General features: G+C 54.8%; 4 protein-coding genes across 4 annotated transcripts; 2 read left to right on the top strand and 2 right to left on the bottom strand.

Annotated features, from left to right (window-relative positions):
- Positions 1-205: 205 nt before the first annotated feature.
- Positions 206-1,754, bottom strand: GCG54_00001527 (putative mannosyltransferase KTR4; the record flags this gene model as incomplete). Its single annotated transcript, XM_045401643.1, has 4 exons — positions 206-362; positions 414-1,032; positions 1,088-1,348; positions 1,412-1,754. Coding segments are annotated over 4 exons (1,380 nt in total), but the record flags the coding sequence as incomplete, so codon positions are not given.
- Positions 1,755-2,120: 366 nt separating this feature from the next.
- On the top strand, positions 2,121-4,918 carry GCG54_00001528 (Gamma-tubulin complex component 5; the record flags this gene model as incomplete). Its single annotated transcript, XM_045401644.1, has 2 exons — positions 2,121-2,234; positions 2,318-4,918. Coding segments are annotated over 2 exons (2,715 nt in total), but the record flags the coding sequence as incomplete, so codon positions are not given.
- A 1,551-nt stretch (positions 4,919-6,469) lies between these two features.
- GCG54_00001529 (Coiled-coil domain-containing protein 94) lies at positions 6,470-7,348 on the top strand (the record flags this gene model as incomplete). Its single annotated transcript, XM_045401645.1, has 1 exon — positions 6,470-7,348. The coding sequence occupies one exon, from the start codon at positions 6,470-6,472 to the stop codon at positions 7,346-7,348; it is 879 nt and encodes a 292-aa protein (XP_045270374.1).
- Positions 7,349-8,763: 1,415 nt separating this feature from the next.
- On the bottom strand, positions 8,764-8,973 carry GCG54_00001530 (uncharacterized protein; the record flags this gene model as incomplete). Its single annotated transcript, XM_045401646.1, has 1 exon — positions 8,764-8,973. The coding sequence occupies one exon, from the start codon at positions 8,971-8,973 to the stop codon at positions 8,764-8,766; it is 210 nt and encodes a 69-aa protein (XP_045270375.1).
- Positions 8,974-15,674: the final 6,701 nt, after the last annotated feature.

Raw genomic sequence — 15,674 nt, forward strand, 5'->3', positions numbered from 1 at the left:
CTTTTCATTTAGAAGCCCCAATTTCTAGCAAAATGTCTCAAAATCATGCAAGGTCATGTCCGTCATTGACCCCGTGGTACTCTACACACGTATGGATGTTCCGCAGACGCCCAACACCGTCAGTACCCAGATGCTCCCTAGCAAATCCCCAATTGTTGCCAACCAAAAAAGTACAGAACAGGAAGCATGCCCATGCGAGGGCCAATTAGTCCATGCCGACGTACTTGAACCAGTTCGGACGGCAGTCGTCCTTGTGCAGCCAAGCCTCGCCGTCGGTGAATCGCCCGGTGACGCAGCCCTTGCACTTGGGAGAGTTGGGGCAGTTGAAGAAGGGAATGTGCTGGTACCCAATGTCGCGGAACCTGTTGCGGGTCAGTTGTGGTCGCTCGCATACATGCCATTGCGTCACTTACCAGTGGATCTTGGACTTGTCCTCGAAGAGACCCAGGGCAATACTGTGCACAGGAGCATCTCCCCATCGCTCGTAGAAGAAACCTCCGGCACGGTCCAGGTGGTTGAAATAATCCTCGTAAGCCTGGCTGCGCCAAAAGTCGATGTCTGCAATCTCAAAGTTACTCCAGAAGTGGCAGGTTGAGTAGCCGTTAGCGTCGATGTTGTTTTCGGGACGACCAGCCTTGTCGGTAAGCCACGCCATAGCGTTATTGTCGTGGATGTACTCGGGGTGTTGCGCGAGGAACTTGACGGTCTCGGGCCACAACGTCGGGATGGACTTGGGGGCGTCGTACAAGTTGATGGTGAAACCATAGGTCTTGTTGTTATCTTGCATGTAACGGAAGACGTCGTAGTCAACGTCGCAGAAGAAGTGAACCTTGGGCTCAACACGCCAATAGTACTTGGTGTGCTGCAGAGCGGGATGTCTGTAGAACATGCCACTGTTCCAGCGGCACATGGAGTGGTACGAGACCTTGTCGGCGTATTGAATGTCGTTCTCCTTGAGGATCTTGACAGACTCCTCGTAGAGATCCTTGTTGATCCATGACGGCATCTCCCAGTGTTCCTTGGGAATGAGCTCTGCGAAATGCCGGTTAGAACGAGCATTGAACCATGGCGAACAGCAATAGCATACCGTATCTGCATTCGGCCTTAGTGGCCGCCTGAGTCCTCCTCTTGAACTCATCCGTGAAGGGAACCTCGTTGAAGAAGGTCCAGGGGTAGTTGAACTTGTGGTTCCAGGTCCTCTCGAGGTCCACCATGGACCCGATCATCTGGTCCAGCTCCTCGTTCCTGACCAACGCCAACAGGGTGGCGTTGATGCGCGCAGAGTCCGCAATGCCTGGAGCATACTTGTCGGAGGCGTACGTCAGTACACCCGAGGGTTCGCCGGTAGCTGTTTGATGTCACAATGGTTAGCGCCGCCAATGAGCAACCAAGGGCAGCATAGGCAGCTCACGATCTAGGTTGGGGTCTCGCCCGTTATCGTAGCGCACAGGCTTCGTTATCGGCCTCTCGGGACCAAAGATCTGATAAAGGAAGAAGCACCAGAGCATCACGGCGGCTAGAGCCAGAGCTCGAACTGGCCGCGCGACCGCCATGTTGGGCGTAATGTGGAATGCAGAGTCGCAATCGAACTCGTGGACAGAGGGTTTGAGGCTATGTCTGCCGCGTCTCTTGGTCGGTGGACCGTCGTCAGCAGAAGGTTTGCGCGATTGTCGAGGGCTAGTGGAAGAGCCGAGTCGTGTCGTCCGTTTTGGTGGGAAATTCTCGGTCGCGGCTCGTGCCGTCGTTTTGAGGGTCGTCGTTGGAGTTAAAGGGAGAAATGTTGATCGGTGTTGGCTAGGCCAGATTTCTTACGCGTAAATTTCGAAAAGGGGCGCTGCAGCAATTGTCCCGGTCGCTGGCTGGTTGAGGCTGATGTCACCCCATGAAATTTGTCAATTAGCGTCCAGCATGAGGCCTATGGCGGGGGCTTTTGTTATCCAATCCCTGTAACTGCATCGATAAGGAGGCCCAACACCCCCGCCCCCCTCCTTCCGGGCGTGGAACTGCAGTGTCGTCTGTCGGCGCGTCCTGCATCGAGCAACGCAACACTGAACGCGTCCCCCGGTTGCACCAGCAAATTGTATTCATGCTTGCGCTTCTTTGCGCTCCCATGATTTGAGCCCCGACGACACCCGTCGACGGTCTATCTACGGAGTCAGATCATGGCCTTTCTCGCAAAGCTCACCGCTCTGACGGACGAGCTTGTCGAGGTCATCACATCGACGCCCGACAAGGTGTGAGACTGTTCATCCCATCTTGAAGCTGTACGCAATGCAATGCAGCTCGGCCCGTCCACTGCTAACACCGTGGCAAGCAGATCGGCCGGCAGAAGTTCAATCTCTTGCGCGAATCATCGCTGCGCACATTGAGGTACAACAATTTCCTGCGAACCAACCAATTCGATGTCGAAAACCAGCTTGTAGGGCTCGAGGAGCGATTCCGGGTCCACCATCGTGAAGGCTTGGCCGATGCGTTTAGAGAAAGCAAAAATGCGCTGGAGGAACACCGCACCAAATGGACACCAGATATTTTGCACTTTCTTCTCGAGCTTGCCGATCGACCGACACAGAAAACACGATTGATCGACCTAGAGGTTCTACGGGAACCAGATGAAGATGCTGAGCCGCCCCTCAGGTGGGAGGACATCGCCAAGGAGGATGGCTGGAACGATGATCCCGATATATGGAAGTCCATCGACTACAGCGACGGATCGGCCGACGAATACGTCGACTCCAAATCAGATACCGCAAGCGAGACCGATGATACGTCGCTGTTTGGTGCCGACGTCGTAGTCGGCAGGAGGCCAGAGGACTTTGAAATCGCGTCCGCGGATGATGCTGCCCTCAAAAAAGTGCAAGAAAGTCAAGCGTGGAGACAGAAAGTTGAAAAGGCGCCCTCTGGTCGGCAACACAAGGTTCCTGTCACCGAGTTTCAAACGACAAGAGAGGTGCTATTTATGTTGCAAGGCCTTCCTACGACACTTTTCCAAAAGGACGGAACTCCCGATCCTGCCTACCAGATGTCGAATATCACATGGGATACCTACAAAGCATTGATAAACGCATACGCCGAAACGGGTCGCCAGATGTCACTGCTACGGACGTTTGCGAAGAAGGCCCAGAATGCACCACTTTTCCAGGTCTTCCGTGACAACGTTCTCGCAAGCCTACGAACATTCGACACAAGAATATCTGATATTCACCAGCGTCTGTCAGTCCCGCGCGAAGATACGGTTGTTAGCATGGCGGCCATTCTTGAAGAGCTCAGGCCTCACCTTGAACCCCTGAGAGCTCTCTCTGAAATCGTTCGACAGCTTTACGACCCGGCAAACGGCGGCGCGTTCCGTTACCTGGAGCTCCTCTACGACGAGATCGGCGTCGCCCAATTGTCCGGTCGCAGCACGACATATGACTTTCTAGGCCAAATATTCTTCAACTGTTTCCAAGTTTACCTGCGGCCGATTCGTCTATGGATGGCGGAGGGACAGCTGATTCCAGGAGACAAAATCTTCTTTGTATCGGAGTCATCCACTCAAGTCCCGCTTCGGCAGGTCTGGCAAGAACAGTTCAAACTCAGGAGAACATCAGACGGTGTCCTTCACGCTCCCAGCTTTCTTCAGCCTAGTGTTGACAAGATATTCCGAGCTGGCAAGAGCATTGTCGTGCTCAAACACCTCGGCAAATACGAGTCGGTTCGGGCGTTGTGGGCGGAAGTAGAGCCACCTCTCACGTTCGCCTCTGTGTGCCCAACCGGTTTGGAACTTGCGCCATTCCCTGAGCTCTTCACATCCGCATTCAATCTTTGGATGCAAAGCAAGTATCACGCAACATCCGAGACGTTGAAACAGGCTTTGTTCGACTCCTGCAAGCTCGAGGCAGGTATCGAGGCCCTGAAGTATTTGTATCTCATGGCCGACGGATCTGCCGCAGACACATTTTGCAAAGGGATCTTTACGAGGCTAGACGCCCTTCGGCCTGACTGGCACGATAGATACTCCCTGACCGGACTGGCGCAGGAGGCCTTCATGTCTCGCGTTGATTCGACTCGTATTGTCGTCACCGTCCGCCAAGAAGGTCAGAAAGTGTCCGTCGTCGCTGCTCGCGACCAGGTTCAGAAGGCATTGCCAGAGATTGTTCTCCAATATCGATTGCCTTGGCCCGTACAGCTGGTGGTGACCCCAGATACGGTAGTCCATTACCAGGCGGTATTCATCCTGCTTATGCAGATCCGACGTGCCGCCGGTCTGCTGCAACGTAATCGCATCTTAGACGAACTAGCAACCCACAGGGAGATCTGGGGCAACAGGGCTCTGTACTATTCTCTCCGCTCAAAGCTCATGTGGTTCTGTAACTGCATCCAGACGTACCTGGTCACGTTGGTATTAGCACCTTACACAGAGCAGCTGCGGCGGAATCTACGAGATGCGTATGACGTCGATGCCATGATCAGAGTCCATGCAGCCTTCGTGAAGCAGGTTGTTGACGCGGCGTGTCTCGGCAGAAAATTGGATCCCATACGGGGTGCTACGTTGGACATAATGGATTTGGCTGCGAAGCTAGAAGACGCGCAAAGCGCCAGTGCCGCCGAGGAGGCGGAGGAGGCGCAGGAGCTGTCCCGCTTGTCGCTCATGTCCTCGCCGATGAAAGCGAGCCCTCGCCGGCGAAAACCGGTCGTTTACACCGAAGACAGTGACGATGACGGAACGGAGGGTCTCGGGGATAGGGCTCAAAGGGGCACCCTCAATGGGGGCAAGGGCTACCTCGAGAGCTTGCGGGAGATTAAAACGGATTTCGAGAGGCACTTGAGATTCATCTGTGGGGGTTTGAGGGGGGTTGCCAGGGCTTCAAGCGACGAAGCGGCAACAAAATGGGACCTCTTGGCCGAAATGCTGGAGGTGGGCGTGAAAGAGGGCGCTTGAAAGGAGAAATGGCGTGGCTGACTGACTGAGAACTTGGTCCGTAGACCCGCAATACCTTTTAAAGTTTGACAAGGAGCCAGGAGCGAGCTGAGGATCAATGGGATTCCTTGATTCCCCATCTGATGTCGAACCGTTCGGCCAACGCCAGACTGTGTGGCTGCAGGATCCATCTGCAGGAGACTGAAATTATTGGAATCGCGCAGCGACGATCACTCTTTGGCGGGTGAGCGGTCAAACGCGATGGGATGATGCTCGCTCGGTGAGCCCAGCGGTCATCGTTGCTGTATCCCACGATGCAAACGTCCACCGACCGGAGAACGGCAGGGCTGCTGAACCATGTCGCTCGGTCTCTACGAGGTCAATAGGTCTTGCGTGGTGATTCCGGTTTTGAACCCGCAGACTGTGGTCTTCGCGAGTGATACGAGCGTCCCAATGCAACGGGTGGTGATTCATGACCAACCGGCTGTTGAGGCGTAGCTTAGTCTGAGGACCCCTTTTCACGGACCATTCGGGAACAGAGTACCATCGTCTTGCTTTCTCACGATGCCGTCCTGCGCGTTGCTCTAGCGGTGTTGAGACGCGCATGCACTGGACCCCTGTTTTCGTGGGACGGAATCAACGACGCTGCCAACTTTTCGGTCCCCAGCCGTCCTCGAACCTTGGAACGAGCAAGATCGACAGTGGGGCACCCTCGGGTCGAGGCTGGATAGCCAAGGATGCCATATCCAACAATTTCACCCCCTGTGCCCTCAACTTTTTCTGCCCATTCAGTGTCGCATTCTGCAGCGGCCAGACGGTGTCACGTCGACCCCTCAGTTCCTTTGTCTTCTGGGCATATCCATGTCTGCCCTGTTCATCAGCCCACGGCGGCCGTCGACTACTGCATAGTATAGACGACCATTTGAGTTGGGGGTTGCGTTGGTGCCCGAGTTGGAGAAAGAATTCATTGAATGTCGGGGAATTTGAGAAGCTCGGGCTTCTCTGCGCGTGATCAGGTTCGATGGACGGTAGACCTTGGTTCTGCACGTGTGGACAGGGAAAGTCGGGGGTCAGATGGAGATGGGTGAGGCTCGTCGCCGGACGACGCCGACAGCGCGGGTTTGACTTTGGCTAGCGTTCAGGTTGGTCCCCTGGAAACCGGAGGTAGCTCCTACGAGGTGAGAGAGTGCCCAAATGAAGCGACGTGGGCAATTGCGGACTTATGAATTGATTGTGATGTGAGGCAGAGAATTGCTCGATTTCGAGATGCCTTTGCAGCGCGGACGGCAGTGTCCATGACTGAAACGGTGAAAATGCTCAGAAAACGGAAACTGTCTGTTGTCGTTGCGAAACCGTAAATGTAACTCGGAATTTCTGTTGCACCGTAGTTCCGAGAGGCCGTCTGTTAGGTGGGGCTCACGTACCGTCCGCGCCCCACCTTTGTCATCCATCAACCATCGAAGTTAGCTTGGGTGAGTGCACGCAGCTTTATCGCGACATCTTCAACCTCTTCACCAGCAACTTCCACGACTGTGCGCCACCACAACCACAAAACACAACGCATCGCCCATCATGTCCGAGCGAAAAGTCCTCCAAAAGTACTATCCCCCGGATTTCAACCCGGCGGACATCACCCGCAAGCGTGGGCCCAAGTCGACGGGCCCCAAGTGCCAGACTGTCAGAATCATGGCGCCATATTCGATGAAGTGCACCTCCTGCGGCGAATATATTTATAAAGGCAGGAAATTCAACTCGAGAAAGGAGACGCACCAAGAGGAACGGTATCTAGGCATCCAAATACACCGCTTTTCGATCCGTTGCACCAGATGCTCCTCAGAGATCGTCTTCCGTACCGACCCCAAGTCGGCAGGCTACATGATGGTCAAGGGCGCCGTGCGCAACATGGAGCCGTGGCGCAACAAGGAGGAAGAACAAGAATCCGTTGAGGAGCGCCTAGACAGACTCGAGCGCGAGGAGGCCGAGGCCGCGGGCGAGGAGGAGCGCAACGCGATGGCCGACCTGGAGGCCAAGAATGAGGACGCGCGGAGGGAGATGGCCGCGGCCGACGCGTTGGACGAGATCCGGCAGCGCAACGCGCGCATCCAGCGTTCCGAGAAGGACGGCGTCGACTTTGCGGACTATGTCGTCAGGCCCGAGGACGAGGAGAAGGCGCGGTTGGAGAGGGAGGACGACGAGGCTGCCAGAAAAGCATTCGCCGCTGCCAGGGAGCGCGCTGCTGCTGATCTTGGGGAGGAGATTATTGAGGATGATGTTGTGGAGGAGCCGGTGGCGGATTCGTCTGCGTCTTCGTCAACGGCGAAGAGCGAGACTATGGCTAAGGACACCGCGTCGATGCCCCCGCCGCCTCCACCTCCCGCAAAGAGGACGGTCAAGAAGAAGAAGGACTACTCTGCGGCGTTGGGCATCAAGAAGAAACCCTCGCTGGTGTGAATGAGAGTCTGGCTGATGCAAAATTTGGAAGGCTGCCGTCATGTCGCAGGCGAGGCTGAGGCTTCTGCACGTCATCGCGCGGCCGGCGCACACATGGATGGTTGGTGTATGATTATCTGGGAATATTAAAGTTGGGGGGGCATGGCGTTTCGGAACAGAGAGGTGTCGCACAGACGAGGCGACCTATGGCATTTGGACTCCGGCGTAATGATTGTTAGGCAATGGTGTGCGGACCGAGGGGACGGTCGAGGCCCGTTCGTCGGTGGGGGATGGGTTGAATAGACTCTGCACGTCAAGTTTGGAGAAATTAGACGTCACTTCTCGACCTTCGTTCGCTTGCACCCTTCGCCTTCGGTGACATTCCATGAATGCTATGCAAGGAGCTCTGCCCAATCCTCCTCCTCATCCTCCCCTGACGACACTGGATATGCATCTGTGCTCAGTTGAACTCTAATTCACCCCGTCCATCACCTGAGGGACTGTGGATCATTACGGTAATAGGTGTTCTGCTTTTTATGCTGCGTGCTCAGCTTGGCGTAGCGCAGTCATTTTTGTTTAAGCTTGTGAGCTTGTAAGGTTGTTTGTGTGAAGGTTTTTTTGGGGGGTGTGAGGCATGTGAGCTTTCGGGAGAGTGACGCGGAGATGGGGGCAAGGGGGGGCGGTTTGGGGACGAGCCGATCGTGACGGGGATTGTACAAAGCCTCGAAATCGAGGCTAGGTTAAGTAGTCTGTTGTGAAGTTGGTTAGATAGACGTACGACTAGTCGCAAGGCTAGGGTTATGACTAATTTTCCTATCTGGAATTTTCGGTGCTAATTGTCAGAGACGAGGTAGTGAAACGGTGACGACTAAGATGGAACATTGTAAGACAACTAAAATGAATAACACTACCAACGACGTCGTTAATGTAAACTGGGCAACCAAGCAGCATATATCACAGTACCATCCAACAACATCAAAATTTGATACCATGTAGGCAAGTGAAATTGGAGAATATACGATTGAGCGTATCACAAGTACGATTGCAAATAGTGGTGGTAACGATTGAAAGTGTCATTTATTCGTGGAATCATAGGCAGTGTATGATCTGCCCATGTGCTCTCCCCAACGCCTTGCAAACCATAACCAATTCTCGGCTTGGCTGTGAATCAGAAAACATGAACAATCAAAAACAAATATTTCGCGCCATTCCAATGCTTCGTTGTGGTGTTCACCGTAACAGTTGTACCGGTCGCAAATCGTACGCCTCAAATTCGTGCGTTTTATCCTCCTCGCGCCAATTGCTCAGTTCGCTACATTCGCTCTTTGAAATGTTGGGGCCAACGGCTTGGAGGCAAATGGAAGCCCAGGCCGAGCAGCAGCGTCGATGTCGAGGTTCGAAGATCAACTATTGCATGATACAATTAAAAGATCCAATTATGAGCTGTAGTCGGGACTGGAGGAGTGGCCGTGGGAGTGGCTGGGGTAGGAAGTGCGGCCTCCCGATCTCCGCGACGATGAGCGATTGGCAGCCTCCATCTGGCGCTTGGTGTGTTGGTGCATCGAGCGCATGTAAGTCGACAGATCGCTCGGGGGAGGAGGAGAGATGGGGATGGAGACGGAGTAGGCGTCCTGGCGGGCGGGCATGGTGGCAGGGCTCATGGATACGTTTGAATAAGTTGGTGTTGGTGTATTAGAGGTGGTCAGATTGGAAATTGACCAAGGTGTTGTGCGAGTGTGTTGTTGTTGTGATTATGATTGTATGTGAGCTTTGATTTATAGCTTTGATAGAAATTGATAGAGGATTGGTTGTTGGTTTGACGGTGCGGGTTTGGTTTGGTAATTGTAGGCTGATGCTGATGAAACGGGAGACGCAAAACGGTAGATGGCAGGAATGGCCCTGGGTTTATAAATGAAAATAAGAGGGGCGAAAGGGTCGCGCAGGCCAGGCACACGGCAGCGGCAAGCCTTGTCGTGGAGAAGAGGTGAACACAGACGTAAGGAAGGGAAAAGTTGGGCAGGATGGGGTTGCGTGGGTGCGGTAGCGCAGGCTTGGTGTGAGGTGAGCAAGCAGAGCAACGCAAACCCGTCAGGCAAAACACAGGGTCCGTCACTAGCGGGACTGGGACCTTTCGGCACCCCCCCTAGGTGCTGCACCCCTCCTACCCTGACCTCACCTTACACCCCCCCCCCNCCCCATATTGGGGCCCAGGGGGCGGCGACGGCGGCGGGGGGGGTCTGAGAGGCAGAGGCGCAGAGACAGACGCTGGGGAGACATGAGACCGACCGTCAGTTCCTTTCCCTCTCCCCTCATCCTCCGTCGCTAGCGCTCCCATCCGCGCAGGCTGCTGCTGTATATCCCGCCTTATCCCAATTCGCGAGGGATCGGCGGTGATTGATGGGCATCTTAGCGTTACTGGTGACCCCCGGGCTGAGGTCTGCACAATATGGCGTAACTAGTAGCCGGGGGTTTCGTGGTCCGTACGGCGGAAGGGCCAGCTAGGCGAGCAAGTGCTCTTCATTCCTTCCCCTCCTCGCCACGGGTACTGCAGGGCTGGATGATGCAGTGAGCGCTGCCTCTGTACGGTGATACAAAACAGCAGCACAGGGTGCCGTAGCGCGGGAACGCAGAAAGGTGTGGTTGAGGCGCTGCCGGGTTCAAGAACGGAAAGACCCTGCTGATCCTGTGTCCAGACTGAAGTCACAAGTCATGTCATTATTGGCCACAGTTCTTCTCTTTTAGGGGGTGAGCTGTTGAGCTTCATGCCCGTGGAGGGCGTTTCTTTCGTTCTGCGAGAGAGTTTGAGGCAACGAAGATGGGCAATCTCATTTGCTGCTCTTCTCTACGTCTCTGAATAGGACCCTGAGAGGCAGGATGGATTTCCCAGACGGGGATGGACCGGGCGTCGGCGGCAGGTCCCACCCACCTGTGAAAGATGGCAACAGAGACAGGACGCAAGCGATAGGGATTATCGTGTCTTGTGTCGTCGTCGTATCGTGCCCCTCACGAGATTCCGCCGGCACGCATGTGTTGGACCCTTGATTTGCCCATCCCATGGCGGATTAAGAAATGAAGTATCGAAAGCTTGAAACCTTCCGCCGAGGCCACCACCATCAACACCACCCTCGACGGGAGGTGTGGGTTCTCGCTTGTACCTCGCTCGCCAGGGGAAGCGCAAATGGTACGGGGAATCCCATGGGAGAAAAAACCAAATGCAAGTGCACTAAAAGAAGCATCCGCAAGCAACGCTACGGCGGACGGGGCCAGCGGTCACAAGCAAGAAAGCAGGCGGCCAGCAAGAAAGAAGAATCAAGGTGGTCAACGACAAGAAGAGACACGCGCTACTGGCACTTGACCAGAGACACTGGCAGTCAGTGGTTTGACATGACAAGGAATGAGACAGTGGAGGCAAGCAAGCAGCGGAGAGTAGCCATTTCTCGTCTAGCGCAGGTGTAGAGTAGATTGGGGTGAGTGTGCGCCGCCTCACACAGAAAGGAAGGCGCGAGAGAAGCAACAGCAGCAGCAGCAAGAGAGGGTTGGCAACGGTGCGGCCAAGAAGCAGTAGCCAAGCAAGACTTGTCGTCAAAGATCGGCGGGTGGAGCAGACGTCATTGGCCGGTGCGCCTCAGTCGTCGGCCGGACCCCGGGTGTGGTCGTTTGCGAGTGTGGATCCGTGTCTTGCTGCTGACCGTCAGTGCCGTCCGTCTACCCTCCACTTCCTTGCTAGGTACGGACGGGTACGTATCCCAGTTTTTGAGCCAGGCACCCCAGGGGACAGAAGCACAGACCCTAAAGACGACTTGGACGTCCACTTTGGCCGCGACAAGTGAAGCCATTCCCAGTCTTGCCTCAACCCCCAGGGCGGCCTCTCATTGGTAAGATCTCCGTGTTCTGTGGAAACGCCTTCCAGATCTCAGCGATACGTACCGACTCGAAATGCGCATCGTGAGCCCTTGGCCCCTGGAGCGGCGGCGGCGGCGGCGGCGGCGCTCACCCACCCAGTTACCGCCAGCATGGGATTCTGCGCATTTGCCATGGCTGCAAGATTGGGGTTTCGGCGCTCTTGGGCCTCAATTTCCCATGTTCCCGCCTCCGAGGAAAGGATGGTTTTTTTTTCCCTCGTTTAATTCCCTCATCCGACGACGGCCTCAGCACCCACGTCAGGGCCAGCGTCAGGGTTTCGGCTTGACGTTGCCCCTCACCCTCCTGCTCTCGACAGCAAAGGTCCACCGGATCTAGACCTCTCCGATACGATTGGGGGCAGGAGCCAACCGCCAGGTACGTCAGATTGAAAAGAAAGGGACCGTGGTGCATTGCAGATTCTGGCAGGTTGGAGAAAATTGGAACAGTCGGGAACTCTCCGCTCTTTCGTCGAACATCACGGAGCCGGGAGGCGGACGAGTAAATGTGTATGGGGGTGGTGCTACATCACATCCGGCCGATTCAACTCAACCCTCACCGAGAGATTCTCGGAAGTTTTCCCAGGTGAGAGAAACCCAGAGGGCATCAACCCACATGAAATTGAGATCCGACGCAACGAGACACATTTTGAGCAATTGCGAGCCAGCGAAACAGCGGGGATGAGCGCTTGTGTCCCAATTGTTTATGTGGTTCACTTGTGGTGGTGGTTGTCTGAAGGTTCGGGCGGTCTAGAACGATTCAGTAACGGATTGTCTGCCTCCCTTGGAGTGCGGCAAAGACTCTCTGTCAGAAGTCAGGCAGCTCTGACGGAAGATTGCCGGTACGTAGCCGGACCGTAAACGTCAGGATGGGCGACGGACGGCTGGGGGCGGGACGTGATGGAACTATGCAGACGAAATCGTGTGGCAGGAGGGAGTGTCGCCGTAGAGACCGACCGCAGTTGCGTAGTCACAGAGACTCGAGGACGACAGCCTCACACGAGCACACAGACGTCAAGGCTGACGGAACTCACCATGCTCGAAGCTATTCTCTACGTCTAACTCGCCGTTTGGATGTGCGGCCCTGCCTCGAGCTACGCCGCGAGTGTCGTCAGGTCTTGCCAATCAGGTGTCCTCTGAAGTCACGCAGCGCCACTGATGCGGCGCCCGATGATGTCACGCACACACCCCTGCCCCGACGGTCCGAGCCCCCTGCAGCAGCTCTCAACCAATCATACCGGCGGACGCAGCGTTTTCTGGTCCCCTCCCCTCAGTTCCGCCTACCTAGTAGCGTTTTGGCAGAATGCTCCGTCACACTACAGTTCGCACTCCCCCCCTTTTCCTCAAACGCTGGCTCATTCCGTCACAGGAAGGGAAACGACACGCGCGACGACCTCATAGCACCACCACACGCTCCTCCCCCAGTCATATCGCCTTTTTTGCCCCAGACCCAGGCCGAACCGAGAAACACACACGCCTACGTCGAGATCCGGCAGGACCCTTTCTTCTGGATCTTCAGATTGACACATTGCTTTGACGTTTTGGAATGCGGCTCCCCAACCCTGACGTTAGGTCTGGGTCTCCGTCTTCGAGGAATTGGGGGGGGGGCTCCTCTTACACAACGGTCTAGATCCTTTCTACCTCATTCCTTGCCACAGCTATCATCATCGTGCGACCAGAGCTTTCTCTCCCGCTCTCATTCTCTAGCACTCCCCCTCCATCGCGGCTGCTAGACGAACAGAGCTCTTCGCTTAAACGCTCAACGGCACTTTCCATGAAGCAACTGCCCGCCACCTGCATCACTCCAGCCCACATTCTAATGCGCAAACTCGCCTCAGCCTCGAGTTGGGGGGCAGGCAGGCAATCAGGGTGCGCCAAGGGATTCATACCCCCGACCCATACGTCTGGCCCGAACCAAAAAGAGGCTCACGCATTCTTTGCAGACGCGCTGGTGGTAGCTGCTGCGGTTAGACTTGGGGACCGCCCAGCATCACACGTGATGACGACATGCCTCACCTCATCTCAACAGTGACACCATGCCCCAAAGAGCAAAGCATCATACGGGACGGGCGCCGCTCTCACTCTCTCCTTCCCCAGACATCCCATGTTGCGCATCTAGACCGAAGAAAGGGCGATGAGCGTCGGTGACCGCATAGCCAACCGGCTCCAACCCCTGGCATTATCAGCCTAGCGAAACTAACAAAGCAAATCTTTAATCATTGCATTTCGCCTCCATGTCGTCAATTCCTTTTGTGACCAACGGTGGTAGGGCCGCGGTAGGAGCCGCTCACTTTTCTCAACGGCTGCTATGAACGAATGGCTCAGCACAATGACATCGGTCTCTCGCTTGCTCTGCGGTGTGGCCCGTGTTGTGGGAGCTTCTGAAGATCTGAAGAGGGGGATTAGGAGGCAAGTGATGCTGTAACGTCATGAATGATGCTGTCCTACATCGTTTCCACCCGAACCGTCAGTGGCCTCAATGCACCCACGAGCTCATACGGATTCAACCCTTGTATTCGCGTTGCGGTCCAGGCTGGCTGTTTCGTTCGCCGTCACCAAATCTGACGAGATCTGGTGGTTCCCACTAGCTATGTATGCTTCGAACCAACACACGAGAGTCTGGGCCTTGGGGGCCGTGTATTGACAGAATGGCATTAGACTCACACCGAAACGCCGACATCCACCTCAGTAAGTCACTCTCCGCCGACACCACTCTGCGTCCGCCTGATGACTCGAGGCCCGACGGTAAAGATCTCGATACCGGAACCCTTGTAGACAGTGATTGGCCTGTGGCGAACCCTCTGATGATCCCCCTCCGTCACCCTCCGTCATTTAGGCCGCCGACCCCGTTTCCCGGTGGCACGACCCCTAGTTGATGACCCGGAGGACATCAGCGGTTACGGGACGGTAGTGTGTCTTGACGGACATCAGTGTCTTCTCAACGACGTCTATCGAAGGTCTGAGAGCGATAGCATCATGGTGTCGGTGTAGAAATTCGCCTCGTCATCAGCTGATTGTGAGCTCCCGCCACTGGCATGAGCATTGAGATGTCCAGAAGCACCAGCTGTGACGAGAATCGAGAATATGAGGCACCCAAGGAAATACTGGGGTTGATTGGAGCTGTATGACGTTCCACTGTGCGCCGGTCCAGAGTCCATCCGTTAAGTACGCGGGATACGTCAAGAAACCCCCAGGTGAGAGGTCCAATATTCTGGAAAACATGCCCTCTTCGAAGATTTACCTGGAGAGAAGCCTGGAGTCTGCTTGATGAGAGGTACTGTTACTCCATATCAAGTACTCTTATGACATGCGTTCTCCAGTTATACCTGGGGGAGAGTGGGTAGGAGGGCCAGTCATCCGATTCGCATCTTCTCTGGGCTGCTTCTCTCCGTTTGGCTTGTATCTGGATAGTAGGTCTTTCATAGCCTCCTCAAGCTATCTTCACTTTACTACACAGGCGCGAAAAGACCCGTTGCTCTTTCTTGGAAGCACACATCACGGTAGCACCGCGGGCGCATGGCCATAATCGTGTTCAGGGGATTCAGTATTGATACAAGATGACAGGCAACAAAGTTCGCCGGCAGGAGACAAGTTGAACCTCCTTCGCGCGGCTCTGCCCAGTTGCTGCTTGCGTGGTTCCAAGCTGACATGATCCCTCAACATAGACATCGGACCTTCTATCTATACAATATCAAACAAGCCCCAGGAATCAAGCAATTCGATATGAAAACAAAACTTTTTGCCTCACAATCCTATCTTGTTGGCGCAAGCATGCGACTGACAAACCCGAATCCGAATCAACTACACGATCACGAAGCTAAGTCCTTGATAAGAGCCCGCCTATTTCCCCTGTGCTAGGGCGACTACTTTTCCTGTTGCAGGGGGACTGCTTTTACTGTGGTTATACCTTACTCTGCTTCACTATTATCGTCGTTATTACTATCGTCGTTATCGTCACTCTCGTCAGCATAAGTAGCTAAGAAGACAATGCAATATAGCCGCGCAGACACGGAAAAATAGGCTGTCTCCTTGTTGAACCGACACATCGAGACTCCCGTTCCTTGCTCCTTCGTACCGATCAAAGCGCATACGGACCCAGAAGAAGGGCAACATACATAGGAACGATGTGGTGCTGGCTGGCTCGCAACCATGAGATGTTTGGAGTCGTGTGCCATTAACATAGTACCCGAACGGAACAACACATACGTGGATTATCTAGTGACTGTTCTATGATTTGGAGCTTTTGCCAGCCTCGAAAGATGAAGTTCCATCGTATGGTTGACGGTTGCTTCGAGGATGCGGCGAGATGATTACCCTGCCCACATGTGCATTTGAATCTCACGAGCTGCCGTTTAGATGTGACCCGTTGAAGCTTTGGAGTCGATTATGTGTGGAAGATCACGATAGGCCTGATGTCGTGGTAGCGGCTTACCGGCGTCGGGCCCGAT

Source organism: Colletotrichum gloeosporioides, assembly GCF_011800055.1.
Source record: "Colletotrichum gloeosporioides strain Lc1 chromosome Unknown consensus_7, whole genome shotgun sequence".
Lineage (NCBI taxonomy): Eukaryota > Fungi > Ascomycota > Sordariomycetes > Glomerellales > Glomerellaceae > Colletotrichum > Colletotrichum gloeosporioides.